This window comes from Podarcis bocagei, assembly GCF_964188305.1.
Source record: "Podarcis bocagei genome assembly, chromosome: 13".
NCBI classification, from domain to species: domain Eukaryota; kingdom Metazoa; phylum Chordata; class Lepidosauria; order Squamata; family Lacertidae; genus Podarcis; species Podarcis bocagei.
This window is the reverse complement of record NC_138138.1, coordinates 22,620,816-22,638,232: the sequence shown is the minus strand read 5'-3', so window position 1 is coordinate 22,638,232 and position 17,417 is coordinate 22,620,816. Positions and strand designations below refer to the sequence as shown.

At 42.6% G+C, this 17,417-nt stretch overlaps 1 protein-coding gene and 1 long non-coding RNA gene across 7 annotated transcripts in view; one reads left to right on the top strand and one right to left on the bottom strand.

The window, feature by feature from the left end:
* The window catches only part of LOC308571236 (homeobox protein Hox-B8), a 49,823-nt gene extending 32,725 nt beyond the window's left edge, over positions 1-17,098 (bottom strand). Inside the window, exon 1 of one of the 3 annotated variants that reach the window (XM_081166801.1) lies at positions 15,402-17,098. In XM_081166801.1, coding sequence (XP_081022927.1) covers positions 15,402-15,975 — 574 coding nt within the window. In that variant the 5' untranslated portion in view covers positions 15,976-17,098. The remainder of the gene's footprint in view (positions 1-15,401) is intronic. The other 2 variants (XM_081166799.1, XM_081166803.1) reach the window with 2 other exon arrangements.
* LOC308571423 lies at positions 8,272-15,688 on the top strand. 4 transcript variants are annotated; one of them, XR_014001415.1, is made up of 5 exons: positions 8,272-10,696; positions 10,777-12,083; positions 12,242-13,114; positions 14,044-14,276; positions 15,560-15,688. It is a non-coding gene; the product is annotated as an uncharacterized lncRNA (long non-coding RNA). The 4 variants fall into 4 exon arrangements; XR_014001414.1 differs by lacking the exon at positions 10,777-12,083; XR_014001416.1 differs by having other exon boundaries at positions 10,777-13,114.
* Positions 17,099-17,417: the final 319 nt, after the last annotated feature.

Sequence of the window (17,417 nt, the reverse complement as noted above, 5' to 3'; positions counted from 1 at the left end):
CACCCTTTGAATTTCTTTGGGAGAGAAAGCAGGGAAGGAGAGAGGCAGGCAATTGCTGGCATTTAAACTTGCCCTGTCTGAATGTTGTTCTACTGTGATATAGGAAGCCCTGCTCTTTAATCATGAGGTTTGGAGGGGAGGTGGTGGTCACTTGCTGGGGGAGAAAGCACTCTGCACCTGCTCAGAGGCATTTTTCTTTTATTGTTAATTCATACTCCCCCCCCCCCCAATTTGAAATGAAAGCAATCATCAGGACTGAGCCCTGACTACCTCTTGGTTAAATAAGGATTCTAGGTGCAGGTCTCTCTCATACATACCCTATCAGAGGGATGAGGATTCATGCTTATATGTTCCAACAAAGGCAAATTATATTGTGATTATGCATTAAATCCCTACCATTGCCACCTATGATATGAATTTCTGTAGTCTGAGGACATCATACTCTCTCCCATTTACTCTTTATCTATTTAGAACATTAAATCTCCCCTTTCTGCCATCATGGAACCCAAAGCAGGAAAGTAGAACACTACCTATCCAAGTCCTATCTAGACCCAGATCTTTTTAGCTCCAGCACTTAGGTCCAGGGTAAAAGAAATGGGGTGGTTTTTTATTATTAAATAATGCAGCAGGTTACTGAGTATGAAAACCCAAGCCACAGTAAATTACCCCATTGGGTCAGATTTTTTTCTTGCTCAAATTCCCATGGAAGTTCCTTCAAAAGCATTTACAACTCCCATTCTTCTCAATGGTCCCACCTTTACACATAATAACTTCTCATTGAATATCATCTGGATTATTTATTATGCCAACTGGACTGTGTGCCTTTTTACTGCCTCAGGCTAAAAAAATTTCTTGTGGAATGTGGGTGTGCATGTGTGTGCTCCTATTTCAGCCTGAGGAAGAGTCCTGTGAAACTGAAAAGCTTGCATAAGTCTATAGTAGCCTAAAATGATAGATGTAATTCTTTCTGTATCGAACCTTTTGAGTTATGTTGACAAATTCAATAACACTATTCTAAGAGTGGCAGCCAGAGACATATTTATACCTGTAGAATACATCAAACATACAATTTTGCTACAGGATCAAGTTTAGCAGCATGATTATAGCCCTGTTATTTTGGAAGGCGTGAATGCTGAGTCGGACTGGCTTCCCTGGGGTTTTAGACTGGGATATTACTTGGTACAGAAAGCTAATTCACATTCATGCTTATCAGAAGCATTACAGATTTCCTGTCACCTCAGGTTATCATCTACACAAAGCTTCTCAGTGGAATCAGTTCTTACATTCAACAGTTCTCATCAAGAGTTGAGATATCCACACATCTAAATGCACGTGTGAATTCCCCCCTCCCTAATCGCATATGTTTTAAATGACACATTTAACAGGAAGATAGGGAAATAACTCAGTATACTTACTGGGAGTGAGTTCCTTTAAAATTAATTGGAATAGCAGCCCCATTGAATGCTTAGGATAGAGGAGCCACATTAAGACTGGCTTCCAAATACTGCTGAGGAAATATTGGTTGAAATTTTTTGATGCATAACTGCATAGTCATTAAATTAATAATTTAAAGTAATAATTTCTCCTCACAACATTTGATTTTTGCCCCCAAGGCAAAATAATGCTTTTAAAGAAAGCATAGGGTTAGTTAACCTGTGGCCCGCCAGATGTTGCTGGACTGTAGCTCCCATCAGCCCCAGTCAGCATGGCTAGTAGCTAGGGATGATGGAATTTGTAGTCCAGTAACACTTGGAGGTCCACACCTGGCATAAAGCAATGTCTATAACAAGCCTGCACTATTTAAAAAATTGGCTGTTCTAAATACACTTAGCAGAAAGCAAGTTCCATTGAACTAAGTAGAACTTACATCTGAGTAGATGGGTTTGGGATTGTCTAGCAGGCCTCTGAACAACTACTAGTAACACTCCAATAGATGCCTCTGTGTTCACAGAGAGATTTAAAAAATATATTTCATTAATTCAAATTCTAGTGGGAGATTAAACAAACCTTTTCACCTAAAAGAGAGCTCTGTCAAAGACCCAAGCTTGTTAATTGATCACAACCAGTCAGTTATTCAAAATATTAGCATTTTCATTACAAGCTAACTAGAGGCTTGTGTTAAAGATGTCTATGCTGATACAGACTATATATTTATTGTTGTAATTTATTGCATCTCAGTCCTTGTGAGTCTTCCGTGGAGAAGCTTTCAACCCTGTATCGTGGTGCTCTCTTTTAAACATTATTCCATTGCATAACAGATCCCTGGAGCCAAAAGAGTAAACAAAGGAAATGATGCAGTTCCCCCCTTGAAGAAATTTGAGTCAGTTCTCCATTGAATGTCCATGTTGAAATGTCAAGATAAACATCACAATTATGGGGAGGGGGCTAGGGAATAGAAAACAGAAGAGATATAAGGCGTAGGCAAATATAACACTTTTAAATAATGGGCTTTTGTTGTCTGCACAAGTGCTAGCTGGCTAACCTTAAAATTTTCGCAGCAAGACTGTCACTACTTTCAGGTGGGATTCAATTACATCCCAGCAAATTCAGGTTGTACAGTTACAGTTGACTGGGAGGGCTTGCACAACAAACCCACTTCACAAAAAATCAGAATTTTTCCTATAAGGAAAGTGAACACACCGAAATGTGTGGGATAAACATTTGGTTTTTGCAACATCATCTCATCTCTCTGCGAGCAAATAAAAACGAATGCTCATTAAATAGCCAGTGTCATTGAATATCTCTGCAAACAAATCAGGCTCAATAAACAGGTAATCTGGAAATGCCCATAGGCCCATTGACCTTACTATATATCTCCCTGTAGGACTGATTGGTGAAGGAATAAAAAGAAACAGTATAGTAAATGGGGGGGGGGAGTCAGTGGAGCAAGGCCATTCTGATCATGGACTAGAGACAGCGAATTCTGAATGCAATTTTGGGCAGCAAAGATTGCAGAGTGGCAGAAATACACATGGCTGTGTGGGTATACCAGAGCTTGGAAACCTGTGGCCCTTGCCTAATTTCAGAAGCCCTTTATAAGCTATCAGTTCAGACTGGGAGCGGCCGCCGAGACCACATAACACCGGTCTTGAAAGACCTACATTGGCTCCCAGTACATTTTCGAGCACAATTCAAAGTGTTGGTGCTGACCTTTAAAGCCCTAGTCAAAATAAAAAAATTCCTTCCAGTAGCACCTTAAAGACCAACTAAGTTAGTTCTTGGTATGAGCTTTCGTGTGCATGCACACTTCTTCAGATTCAGTATCTGAAGAAGTGTGCATGCACACGAAAGCTCATACCAAGAACTAACTTAGTTGGTCTTTAAGGTGCTACTGGAAGGAATTTTTTTATTTTGACTATGGCAGACCAACACGGCTACCTATCTACTACTTTAAAGCCCTAAATGGCCTCGGCCCAGTATACCTGAAGGAGCGTCTCCACCCCCATCGTTCTACCCAGATACTGAGGTCCAGCACCGAGGGCCTTCTGGCGGTTCCCTCACTGCGAGAAGTCAAGTTACAGGGAACCAGGTAGAGGGTCTTCTCGGTAGTGGCGCCCTCCCTGTGGAACGCCCTCCCACCAGATGTCAAAGAGAACCACAACTACCAGACTTTTAGAAGACATCTGAAGGCAGCCCTGTTTAGGGAAACTTTTAATGTTTGATGTATTACAGTATTTTAATATTTTTTTTGGAAGCCGCCCAGAGTGGCTGGGGAAGCCCAGCCAGATAGGCGGGGTATAAATAATAAATTATTATTATTATTATTATTATTTATTATTACTACTACTACTACTACTACTACTACTACTATTACTACTTCTACTTCTGGGAAGAAGAGTACGTCCTTCCACTCCATAGCCCACAGCAGGTTGGAAGAGACAAGGGGTAGTAGCAAGTGGAATTGACAAAGAGATGACCTTGCCCACTTTTGGCTCTGACCCACCCATTGCCAACATGCAGCCCTATCCATCAACATATTACCCCTGAGTGAATGCAGCCCACATAAGAAATAAGGTTGCCCACCAACAGGACTGGTGCACCCAGGAGGCAAGCTAAGGTGACCACCTGAGGTGGCAGGATTCACAGGGGTGGTAGGTCTTTATCCCCCTCCCTCCCATTCCTGTTGTAGATCTTCACCCATCCCTTCTTCCCTGACGGAGGGGGACAGCATTTTGTGTCAGCCACAGGTGCCAAAATGTCTGCTGTATGCACTCATTAAGTGTATTTGAGAAAGGACTGTAGCTCAGTGGTAGAGCATCTGCTTTGCATGCAGAAGACCCAGCTAGGGCTGAAAAAGATCCCTTGTCTGAAATCCTAAAGAGGTGCTGCCAGCCATTGTAGACAGTACTGAATTAGATGAACCAAGGGTCTGACTCTGAATAAGGCAGCTTCCTGTGTCCCTGTGTAAAGAAAAAGGTAAAGGGACCCCTGAGCATTAGGTCCAGTTGTGGCTGACTGGGGTTGCAGCACTCATCTCGTTTATTGGCCAAGGGAGCCGACGTACAGCTTCCGGGTCATGTGGCCAGCATGACTAAGCCGCTTCTGGCGAACCAGAGCAGCACACAGAAACACTGTTTACTTTCCTGCTGGAGTGGTACCTATTTATCTACTCGCACTTTGTGCTTTCGAACGGCTAGGTTGGCAGGAGCAGGGACCGAGCAACGGGAGCTCACCCCGTCGCGGGGATTCGAACCGCCCACCTTCTGATCGGCAAGCCCTAGGCTCTGTGGTTTAACCCACAGCGCCACCCGCGTCCCTCCTATGTAAATACATGATGGCTATTACAACTACTAGAAATTGCCTAAAATTTGAGTCAATCTATCAAGCAATACCAAGCATGGCTATATACACTCAACTACCTCCATATGAGAACGCACGTCACATTATGCAAACCATTATTTATAGTGGACAAATGCAACCTTCCATTGGGTCCCCTGGACTCTTCCTAGGCCACACCACCTCTCCAGGTCACACTCCCCTGTGACCCTGCTCTGCATCCTTCTTGAGTGCTTTTGTCAGGCTGGAATGTGTCCTTGAACTGAAATAATGTTTCTTTGCTTGCTTGGGTGGAGAGAAGCGTATACCTCTGACTTTTACATGGCTGCAATGAAGCCTCATGTACAAAGGTTCCCATTGCTCCAACCCACTTTGGATCTGGCCCTACTCACCACCGGTATGTGGCCTCTGGAAGGCTCCTTAGGAGCAAATGCAGCCCTCAGGCTGAAAAAGACCTCCACCCCTGCTTTAATGAATGTTACTACCTGCCACCATAATTTGCCCAGTTATAGCTTATATTCTAACTCACCACATGTGACAACTCTTGCTCTCTTTGAATCCTGACATTCTTTATGGATTGTCCCATTATGGGAATGGAGAACTTCCAGCACCTGCACCTTTCTATGCTATTTCCTTGAGTGCTTGCTTATGTTAAGAACCAGGCTCCATGACCTGAGGTTTCTTTAAAGGAGCTATAAACATTCCCATCGTTACAGTATGCAAGTAATCATGACATGCTGTGCTTTGACTATGCCAAACATCATTTTTCTGTTTGTTCTGGGAGTATATTAATCTTTTTGATATTTCCCTGAGTAGATGGAAGGGAAAAAAGCCCAAGAATTGTCTCATGTACCTTACCTGAAGGCTCATGTAATTTTTAGAGGCCCTGCTTCATGTCCTACTCTTTCAAGAACACCACACTACTATAAAAGCGGTAGCCAGGGATATATGCCTGTCAAGAACACACTCATCTTTGGTCACAAATTTCATTTGAACCACCAGATTCTAATTGTGTTATTCTGAAATAAGTAAGTGTGCAGGTTTCTAAGACGCACCTGGCTCCATCGATTCCAGCAAATTTCACTATTTCGGTTGTCTTTGGGAAGACAGGGCAAGTGAGAACTATGTAGCAGATGGCATTCTGCTGATGCTTTTCGTTGCTTTGTTTTTCAAGCTAGCTGCTCATATTCCAATTCCTTTTCATATGCTCGTCGTTGTTTTATATTGTTTTAATTTGAACTTGTTAGCCAGCTTGGCTGCTACTCGTCACAGAAAGGGAGGGTAATATGATTTTTAAAATAAATAAATAAATATATATAATATGTAGAAAGCATGGTTTCTCAAAAACACAACTGAAGCCAGGACATTTCCCATCCATGATCTCACTCATTCCCTATAGAAAAGAGTGTCACATAAACACGCCTCTGAACTCCAGAAAGGAGAGGTGGTCTAGTTTTGCACCTGCAGCAACCCGGGGCGATCACAGAATCAGAAAACAATGATGCTCAATTACAATTGAGATATTTGGCTGTGTATGTAGGAGCAATCAAAGATTAGTACTATAAAGTATCAGGTGCAGCCGAACGCATACATTAACTCATTTACTCTTGTTACACCTGGAAATGTAGACAAAGTCAAGAGCATTTTTGTGAGGTATGCCTATATCCTACAGGGAAATGGTATGCTTTTTGCTGCTAGTGAATTTTATACCACCTCTTATATAATTCCCTCTATTTCTGATGTTCAGACATAAGTGTCAGGAGGCTTGGGGTTTTGCAGTTGCAGAAAATAATTGCTAGGGGAAAAGAAACCTAAAGGGGAACGGTCAAATCATACCAATGAAAACTGTGCATGCTCAGTAGCCCCAGAATGGTGACCAACCATTGGGCAGAACAAAACAGAAAACTGGAGAGATGCAATGAAGTATCATGGAGAAAAGTATGGCTGGCTGGAAAAGTGAAGAGGAGCAGACAACAACATTTTGTTGCAGATCTTGTGAATTCGTGTAAGGAAACAGTGCTTCCTATTATAGTGGCAAACTGAGCAAATGGTATTGGCAGCATGAACACAGGTGCCTTTTTTTGTTGTTGTTAGTGTTTTTGTACACTGTTTCAGAGGAATGTTTTAGAAATGCTATAGTACCACTTAAATAGTAATCACCCTATTTTTATCCATTATTTCATTTACATGTTGCCTTTCCTCTGAAGAGTTCAGTGCTGCCTACATACCTTTCCTGCCTCCCATTTTATCCTCATAGCAACCCTGTGAGGTAGATTAGTTTGAGACATAGTGACTGGTCCAAGCCATCCACTAGGGATCTGAAGCTGGGTTCCTGAAGCCACCAAACTACAGTAATGGTTTCTCTATCATCACCCTGGTTCAAATGCTGCAGGTGCTGTCTGGCCTAAGTCCTAGTCCGACTCTCTTACCACTGCCTCACACTGGTTTTCAGAATAGGAAGCTGCTACTGCAATAATCAGTAATTATGCCCCTGGCAGGCTCTCAATCCTACCCACTTCTGGGAGTCAACACTATGACAAGTGCAGAATGTTTGTGTTTAAATTCTCATTATACCCTCCCACTACTGGAGGTGTAAGCCTCCCATGAACCAGAGTGGTTAAAGTTATTGCTAATAACAACTGATGTGCTGTTGTTTTTAGTGTCTATGCAAGGAAGCACAAGTCAGCAACATTGCCAGCATTCTAAGTTTTGTTGAAAAAAATTCTCCTGTGCATGAGGATTTGACCCCTAGAGCCACAACAGCTGAACTTGACCTCCCTCTCAATTCCACCTAGAAATTATTTTGTGAGAATTCTGATTTGGTGTTAGTCACTGAATATTTAATACAGTATGCAATGTCAGCATTTGACATCCAACAATATATCATACTTTGATTTCATTAATTCATACTTCACAGTATGGGACTGTATTTATTACGATTCCTGTTACTATTATTATATTCATTTATATCTCACCTTTTCCTCTGATGAGACTCAAACTTTAAAATACAATTAAACATTAATATAATTATCTGAATAGTTTCCATGCAATGGTGTTTAGCATTTTACAGCTGTTGTTTGTATGGAAGAGTAGACTGCATATCAACTTACTAAAAAGGGCGCAATGAAACCAGTCCATAGCAATGACATTATAAACAAAGCTGGCACTATAGCAGGATAACAACATAATATGGAACTTTGATTTCACACATTAAATAGAACCATTTTTACTTCCTTGTCTAAACTCTAAGTAACTTTGATACTTTAAGAGGGTTTGGTCTGGGGACCCTTCTTAAGTCTAATACGTCTAATACGAGTGACTTCAGAGGTATCCTATTATTATTATTATTATTATTATTATTATTATTATTATTATTATTATTATTATACCCCTTTGGCTGGCTTACAATATATCTAAAAACATAATAATAAACATAATATAAACATCCATCCTTAGAAACTTTCCTAAACAGGGCTGCCACATACTTTAGGCAGTCTTGGAGGGAGCCAGAGCTAAGTTATAGACATGGGTTATTCTAGGATTTATCAAGAAGTATTAAGAGAGAAAGGGATCACACCTTGCCATCTTATAACAATGACCTACATATCTGTAATTAAGTGGAAGGGCTTCAGGGTCAAGGCACATGATCTGCAGGCCCTCAAACCTAGCACTATTCTTCCTCAAATGTAACCACAGCTTTTGAATAGATGAGGATGGGTGGTTCTTTGACACACAGTCAGGAATGATCTCATACTACAGCTAAGCCCCAAGATGTCAAGGTTACACAAGCCCCAGCTCATTCAGTGGCATCTACTCATGAGAAAATGAACTTACTTAAAGCATAACTTCTCAGGTATAACCTATGGAAATCTATGGAACTACATATTACAAGCTGAAAATGAATATTTACATATGTACTTGGGAGGATTTCCCCCCTGTGTGCTTTAAAAATATTAATTGATTACACCTGCCTTTTTCTTGAAAGGTAATACTTTTTTAAGTATTGCTTCCTGACCGTATTATGAAGGCTGTGAGCCTATATTTGTTAACCTGTGTGTAAGCTCTGTTGAACTGAACAGGATTTTATTCTGAGCCGACATGCATAGGCTTGCATAGATAAAGCAGCTGTGTTTAGGCCACACTATACAGCGAGAAAAAAGATGCTGGTTTTGTGTATGTGATTTGGGTCCTTTAAGATCGCCTCCACTCCTTAGCTGAAAGGGTGGGATATGCTGCAAATAGGTGGTACTTATAGGTTTTAAAGTTAAATAAAATTACTGTACGACTTCCATTTCAGAGAAGGTTTCAGCGGGTAATTATAGCAGAGTTAATGCACTATACTTTGTTTTTTAAAAATACATCCCACTGCAGAACATTAAAAAAAATATTAGGTGGGCGTATAGCTTAACAAGGAAATAAAGCATAATTTTGGAGGAGGAGGTGGAGAGTAAAATTGTAACACCCATGGCAACGAGATGCATAAAAATGAATGAGTGTTTCCTTAGTATTATCGCCACCTCCCGCTCAATTTCCTTTTTCTCTGGCTGTATTCGAGGCTTGCAAACTGAAGCCATTTAACAAACGAGTAAGTCTCCGGGAAGCCAACGAGTTTATAATCGCTGCCCACTTATCATTTGATGTCATACTGACATACGTGTCCTAATGATAACTGAGATGTTAATTCAGGAGGCTGACCTCTAGCCTTCGACCAGTTGTTTCTTCCGATTGTCTGTAAAGCCAGAGTCCTGGTTAACCCTTCAGGTGGCCTCTAGGCGGAGCTGTTTCGTCAAATACATATCTGGGTTTTTTAAGAATTAAAATGAATTATTTTTTTTTACAGAGACGTGGTTCAGTTATACGTTGCTCTATCATTTCATTCCCGTCAGTCGCGTGAACTGGATATAAGAATTTAAACTATTTTAAGGGGGAGGAAAAGGAAAGGGAATGTTCTTTACGCATGAAAAAGTAGTACTGTACTGTACTGGTAGTAAAACAGGGATTGCCCCATCTTTTTATTACTGTATAAGGTATTTGAAACGGTGCTACGAATATTGTTTTAAAAACCAGAGGAGGGTGAGTGGATGGATCAAACCACTGACGTGTGTGGGGTGTGTGGGGATACTGGGTTTTATTTCAAGTGCCTAGGATCCGGGTGTGAAAGCGCAATCTTATACCTGTCGACTCAGAAATAAGACTCACGGAGGGGGGGGGGAATACAGTATTAAGTATGTATGAGATTGCAACCTAGTCATTTTTTTCTGAACTCCCTGTTTTTATACTTGGAACTTTTTCTTGTGCTTCTTTCGAGCTGAATTGGGAGAGGGTCTGCTTCTTTCCACCTACAAAATTACTGTTAACCCCCCTAGATCGTGCAGAACAAAACGCGATTCAAAATTAAACGCGAGTGAGAAAGAGGCGGGGAAGGGGAACATATTTTGGGAGAGTGGCATGGGACAATAGAAATCTCTTTCAAAATTGTTCATCAGAATCAACTGCAAGGCTAATTCAGCTCCCTAATAAAAAACGAAGAGGAAAAATACTGAATTGCTCTTTTCAAAAGCAGCCTCTGAGAAGTCAGCGTATTCCAAGTACAATAACTGTTTTTCTGGTTCAGACCTAATTTGGCACACTGTCGCCAGCAGCGACCAGCCACAAGATATGGCAAGGCAGACATTAAATTTAAACTAAGCAAGTTTGTAGTTCGGTTCCATTTATTAACGGGAATGTATTCTCTTCCTTCGCCCCATTGTTACTCCAGAGCCGCCACCCCCGCTCCACCGCCGAAACCGAGCTGACTTCTGCGCATAGGAATGCTCTGGCAGGCTCAAATTCTATGCCCGATTACATGGAAGACAGACCCATTCCAAGGCAGCCTGACTTCTGAGTAAAAATGCGCAGGACTGTGAGGCTGCAATTCTATGTAAGCCCCCCTGAATACACACCTCACTTGGAATGAAGTATTTCAGCTGACATCCATTTTAAAGTAAATGTATTTTTTAGGTTGGGATCAGGGTGCCCAAATAGAAAGAAAGCAAGATTAGGAATTTGGCTAAATCGGTAATCTGAACCCTACTTACAAGTAAGCCCTGTTGAGTTCAGTGAAGCTGGCTCCCAGGTAAGTGCACGTGCATAGGATTGCACTGTGAAAATAGATAGCATTGCTTAGGAAGATGTGATGGAGACAAGGGAATTATCATAATGTTTTATCGATGATTGATAATGCGCCACAGTTGTTCCTGGAGCTGTACGTCACTAAGGGCAACGCTAAGTATTACCTTCCGAAAAGTCTGACGAATGTAGCATTTTAGAGAAGACTGCAAGGGCAGGAAGCTGTGGTTGTGCATGGCTAGGAAACGCAGCCCGCCACACCGATGCCCATGTGAGCATCATGCGCATCCAAGCTCTTTGAAAAACCATTCTGATCTCAAATGAAGAAATTGAACTCTTCCACTGAGGACCAAGGATGTCAGAAGGGCTTCGTTTTGCCTGGATCACGCCTGAAAGTTGCAGTCCCATAATATGTGTGTTCAGGTAAATCCAACTGAACTCTTATTATTGGGAAAATATTCATAGGATTTGATTTTCATAGTACAACCGGTATTCAGTTGGCGGGTCGCGACTTCTGCGTCCCAGCTTGGCCTACTAAACGGGGTTGGAACAACACCATTACCACAAAAGAAATACACGGTTAACATAATTTAAAATAAATAAAGAAGGCTGCTTCCAAATACCTGCTTGGGCCAAATGTGGATATCAGTTCTGAAAAGATTAAGAACTCTGACCCAAAGGTCATTTAAAGTTAAGGTCTTTTAAACATGCAGTTATTTATTTATTTATTTTTAAAAGCATGATTGAGTTAGATTACAGCTATGCAAACGTTGAAGCCTGTTATTACTCCTGCTTATAGGAGTCATTAGACACTAGATCATAAACTATACTCCTCTTCGAACGGGAATAATGCTTTCCGGTCAGCTGCTATAAATGCTCAAAACAGAACTTTTAGCCGATCGATCCAAGAAAAGATTTCATTCAACACGTGTCAAGGTTTTGCAAAGACCAGCCCTTTAAAGCAGAGGAAATTGGTATACTTCAACCAAAGTTCACGGCGGTGCCGCGTCTCTTGGGGTTTTGTTTTGTTTTTTAAAACTACCCTCTTAAATTGGTTTCCGCATATGCTTCGGAGTTAGTGATTCGAGCAATTAAGCCTTTCTTTAATTAGCACGAGTGGGGCTGCTTGGATTTTTTCTTGAGCAAAATGGTTAAGGGCAAAACCTTATCTTTAAAAAAGAAACGTCATTTAACAGCAGGTAGAGAATAAGCAAGATCGCTTCTTTGAATGTCCCACCCCCCTCCATTTGCCATAAATTGGCAAGACGTTTTCTAGAGACTCGTTGGACGAAGCCAATGAGCTCTCCATATGTACGGGCGCATTTTAAACTTTTCTAAATTGGATTTTTTTTTAAAGGAAAAGAAAGGATGGCTGAGTCACAAATAGCTTCGAGGAGCCTTAATGGAAGAACTTATTTCCAGTCTGTTTCGGTCTCCAGAGGACTTATTTTCCGAGGGTTTTTTTGTTTTGTTTTTCGCCAACGGAGCAGAACCGCAGTGCATTCTAAGGTTATTTCAGGTTTGTTAATGTTCGCAATAATACCGGTGAGTAAAGATCTTCGTTTGGAGAGCCTAATGCCCACAAGGGAAGACATATTCTAAGAAACGAACAAATTTAATTCCTGCAGATTCGAGGTCGGGGAACACATTACGATTCCTCTTAGCTGACACACAAACCTGGGTGATGTACATTAATAATGAACAGCAAACTTACACGTTTCTCCTCATGGGGAGTAAATTGAGGGGGGTAATCTTGGATTCAGTCAAGATCAAAGGTTGTTGGCGTCATTAACGACAGCCTCTAGCGCAGGAGGTTTTGTAAAACGCGGGTCATTTCAGTCACTTGAAAGGCTTTTCATTTGAAGCTTTCCTTTTAAACAATGCAAGAGCACGATCCGGCCAAAAAGTTAAGCATTAAAAGAGAGAGAGATTTCCAGAGGAGAATTAAGCCTGGAGCTTAAATCGCCCTCGAGGTAATTCACTGAACTCACAGGTGTCCAACTTCGGCAGGCGAGTCCTCCAGGTTTTCAGCTTCTGAAATGCCCCTTTATATTCTCAGATGTGGTAGCTGTTGCTTTTCAATCGCTTACAATCTATCTTGCTCTTTTCCCACCACTTCTCTTTATTTCTTTGGTCATGTTTACGGGAGAAAAAGCGGGTGGGGAAAGCAGACCCCGCTGGAAGAAAGGGCCTAAGCGAAGGAGCGGAAACCAAAGCAAACGGACCGTAGGTATGATGCAATTTTGTTTCTCCCCCTCGCCCTAGAATAACCCTCCGTCTTCTATCCTGCCTGCTCCTATCTCACGTTCTTTCTCTTTGCCTGCAATCTCTGGCTTTATGGAGCCAAGAAGAGAAAGGTTTCGTGTAGACCGATTCAAGGCATGTTTATTCTAATTAAAAACAAACAGACAAATCGCCCCCTATATCCAATGATGCTTAATTCCAAGTTGAGTGTGAATAGGATTGCAGCTCAACTCTTTCCTAGAGAGCGTGTGCCTCGCCTCTTTTTCTCCGAAGCTAAAGGAATCTTATTCATCCGCTTTAATTCACCATTCCCCCCCTTCTCAATCCCCTATTTCTTCTGCCTGTGGAACTTCCGACTGGAGAAGTAAGCTGGACCTAAATTAGACTGCAATCCTATACAGTTACTGCCATCCTATACAGTTACTGCCAATCCTATGTGTTACTGCCATTGAACTCAGTGAGACCTGTTTTAGAGATCATGGGCATAGGGCCTTGCTGTAAAAAGTAAAAAAATAGATCCTGTCCAATACGCTAAGAATCGGGCTGTCGGGGTTCCCAGGCAAAAATAAGCAATGGAGTGGCCTGTTCTGTTGCAATATCCCTGTGGATTTAAGGCTAAGAGACGCATTTGCATGTCAACGGATAGGGCAGGAGATAATAGGAAGAAATTAGGCACGTAAATCTTTAGCAACCAATTCTTTATATGGAAAGCCCTTAGTAAACTGGGTCTGTAAGGTTTATATAGATAAAAGGAAGGAAAGATGTTTTTTTTAAAAGAGGAAATGCTTTGCATTCCCAGTACTTCAAAACAGCCCCTCTCTATATATAAACACGCACACCCCTTGCAAGGAAAGAGATAGTACGTCCCAAATGCAATTCCAAGTTAACGCTTTCTTATTGGCTCTACTTGTGCAGGAAAATTCCATTTAATGGCGCCCAGGAGCGGGAGAAATGTCTCCCTCTCAATCGCGCGTGCACCAATTAGGAATTCTCTTTGATGTTGAACTGCTCCATTCCGACGTCGGCGTACACTTGGGCCTTGGGCGATCGCTGCGCCCCTCCACGGGAACGTCGTCCTTCACTTGAGCTTGGGTAGGATCAATGCCTTTCCCTTGGTCGCTTGGTTTTCCATTTGACCTCAGCCACGGGTAGGAAAGCAAATTAAGTGACAGCTTATTCCCACCCACCCTTCTTTAATATTTCAGAATCATTCCGGTTTTTGTCTTTACAATAGTTCTGCTACTTAAAGAATAAGAGGTGTGCTGGGTTGACGTGCCGTACCTTTCCTTTATTAATTTAGAATCGTATTTTAGTGTCTGCTCATGCCTTCCTTCTCCCTGAGAGACTGTTCCCTTATAGAGAGGGGAGAGAAAGAAATCTCAGCTCCACAATTTTCCTTTCAAGTTAGGAGCAATGTGGCGATTTAAAAAGAACAACATGAGTGGAAAGGGACTGTTTGGGGAGGGCACAGACGCGTAAAGACGCACAGGTGCTCCGTACCCCCCGACAAGTGCAAAACTAACATGCTCCTAACTGGATTGCTCCAAGGCATTAGGGCTGAGCTTGCGCAGGAGAACTCCCCACCCCACCCCCGCCTTCCGCGCTAGGGCCTTTGTGATTCGCTCATTAGCAATACAGATATGTTGTTGTCGTTTTTAAAAGCATATCCTGCAACCCGGCGCTGGGTTTTTAAACCAAACTTGGGATGCCACCATGGATTCGGTTGCTGTTCTTTTCTGTCGCAGCTGACTGTCGTGACCCTTCTGTCCACCCCCGCTCCCCAATTCTTTAAAGTTCCCGCAACTAATTCTTAATCTCATCTCACTCCTATCAGCGTAATCACGCCACAACTTTTTGGGATTCAAGTAGACCTATGTGTGAATTCTTTAACTCCCTAACGTTGAGGTCCAGGTGCACAACGCCACCTTCCCCTCCAACCACTTGTTACAATCCGATGGGATTTAACTCGAACCAGGAAAACATTTTCTCCAGTGCATTCGATTCCTTTCATTTTCCCTCCCGCCCCATACATCCTTCTCTTTCTTTTAAATTTAATGATTCTGATTTTAACAGGATCGAGGCATAGGAGGAATATTTTAAAGTACTGCATTTATTATTATTATTATTATTATTATTATTATTATTATTATTATTATTATTTATTTATTTATTTATTTGCTTAGGACACTTTCCAATATTTTGTCATGCTTCCCTCTCCCAAATAATAGCCCTCTGCTTTCTCCTCCCCGCCAACCTCAGCGCAATTGACCCACCTGGTGAAGTTTTGTCTCTTTTAGATAGATCTAAAGACGAAGCTTTCTGCAATAAAATTTTCTCCTCCGCTTCCTCCCCTGGTTCTGCTTTGCTCTCCCCTGGTCCATAGTTAGGTTTCAGTAGGATAGACACCTCGTACTCTCTTTTGTCCACGAAGGCAGGAGGAGAAGGTGAAGGACTCCCGCGGTGTAGAGTCCCGTTGGCGGCGGCGGCGGCGGCGGCGGAAGTTAATTCTTCGCAAGGTGACGGCGGAGGAAAGATGCCCAAAGACGGCTGTGGAAGGGAATTGGCCGCGAAGGCTGGCTGCGGAGGACCGCCTTGGCGGACGGAGAAAGCCGGTTCTTTCATCCCCAGCCCGGGGAGAGGAGGAACTTCTGGCTGGAGAGGGGTCGGAGGAAATTTCTCGGCCTCAAATTCCAAGCAAGAGGATTCCTGGTCTTTTCTCCTCGAAGCGTACAAGCAAGACGAGCTGATCTTCGGAGGGAGGAACTCATGGTGGGGATGGTGACCCCTCCAACCTGGATGGTGGGAAGGAGGTGGAAGGAACCGCAGTCCGGACAGGTGGCTGTTCATGCCTCTTTCCCCATAGAACTACTGCCCACTGCCCCCTCCTCGCCTCAAGCCAACCCAAATTGCAGTGTGAGGCTTTGGCAAGGAGAGTGTATATATGGGGTTCTGAAACCCACCTATTATCCTATAGGGTGTGCGGGTTTACAGGAAAGTTGCGAAGATAACACCCTCCAGGCAGGAGCTTGGCGGAAAAAAAATGATGGAATATACCGAGCCACTGTGTGTGCGTGTGCGAGAGAGAGAGAGAATGTTTAAGGGAAAAGGTCTCGAGCAATGGACTTATCTGTTAGAAAATGCGTCCGCCGAGCCACTTCCGGCGGGCTAGCCAATCCCAGATGGACATGGCTTCTACGGACATCCCCTGGTGTCAATTTTAATGGCAAACTTTACTGGTTTGCGCAGGGGCTCATCTTTTTTTTTTTTTTAAAGAAACGAAAGAAAATCTTCGGCGCAGACATCTGTAGCTACAATCCATTCACTTCACGCCACTCCCTCCTCCCCCCACCCACTCCTCCGAAATAAAATCCGTCTGCGACAAAGGAGAGATGAGAATTGGAAAGCCCTTTGAACCCTGAAAAAGCAAACGATAATAATAATGCTAATGATTTGTGCGCATCTACAGATTTAAAGTCGTCTTGCTTGTGCCTCTTTGCAGTGTCTTACTCACTGCTGCGCCTCTCTACTGAGAAAAGACCGGATTTATTTTTTATTTTTTACAATATTTGGGAGGAGAGCCTAGCTGGAATCGCTGGGCCCGCTCTGCCTGCATACTTAGGGCACGTCAAGCTCCTACACAAACAGACCAAATTTCTGCTTTTAACTAACGATAAACCGGCACCCCCGGCTAAAATACTGGCTTACAATAAACTGTGTTCCCTTGAAAATTTGAAGAAGGCAAATGAGCCACTTTCTTATAATGTACTACGCCTTCATATGGCTATATATTCATATATAAACAAGAGAATATATACGAATGCAGTAGGTCATCAGGCGTGAAACACTATGGATGTGAGTGTGCATATTTGCAGCCAGTTAGATCTAAATTCCTCCCATACATATTGTGAAGACTACATATTGTTGTATGGCTTTGTGTTTTTTAAAATAAAGGCAGTCGCCCAGTTCTATCACTCAAATCTCCCACAATCTTGAGAAGCAGAGCTGTTCTTTCAGAGAAGAGGAGACCCACATCCTTGGACCAGGACTTGATACTTTCAATGATGACGTTACACCTTGTCCTAAGGTGGTGTACGTATATGGTTCTCCTCCTCCCCATTTCATCCTCACAACAACGCTGTGAGGTAGGTTAGGCCGAGAGATGGTGACTGGAGAACCCAGAGAGCTTCACGGCTGCGTGGGGAGCCGAACTCTGGACTCCCAGGTCATAGTCCAACACTCTAACCATCACACCACAGTTGACTTCAGCTGATTTCTGGTTAATGCTCTTT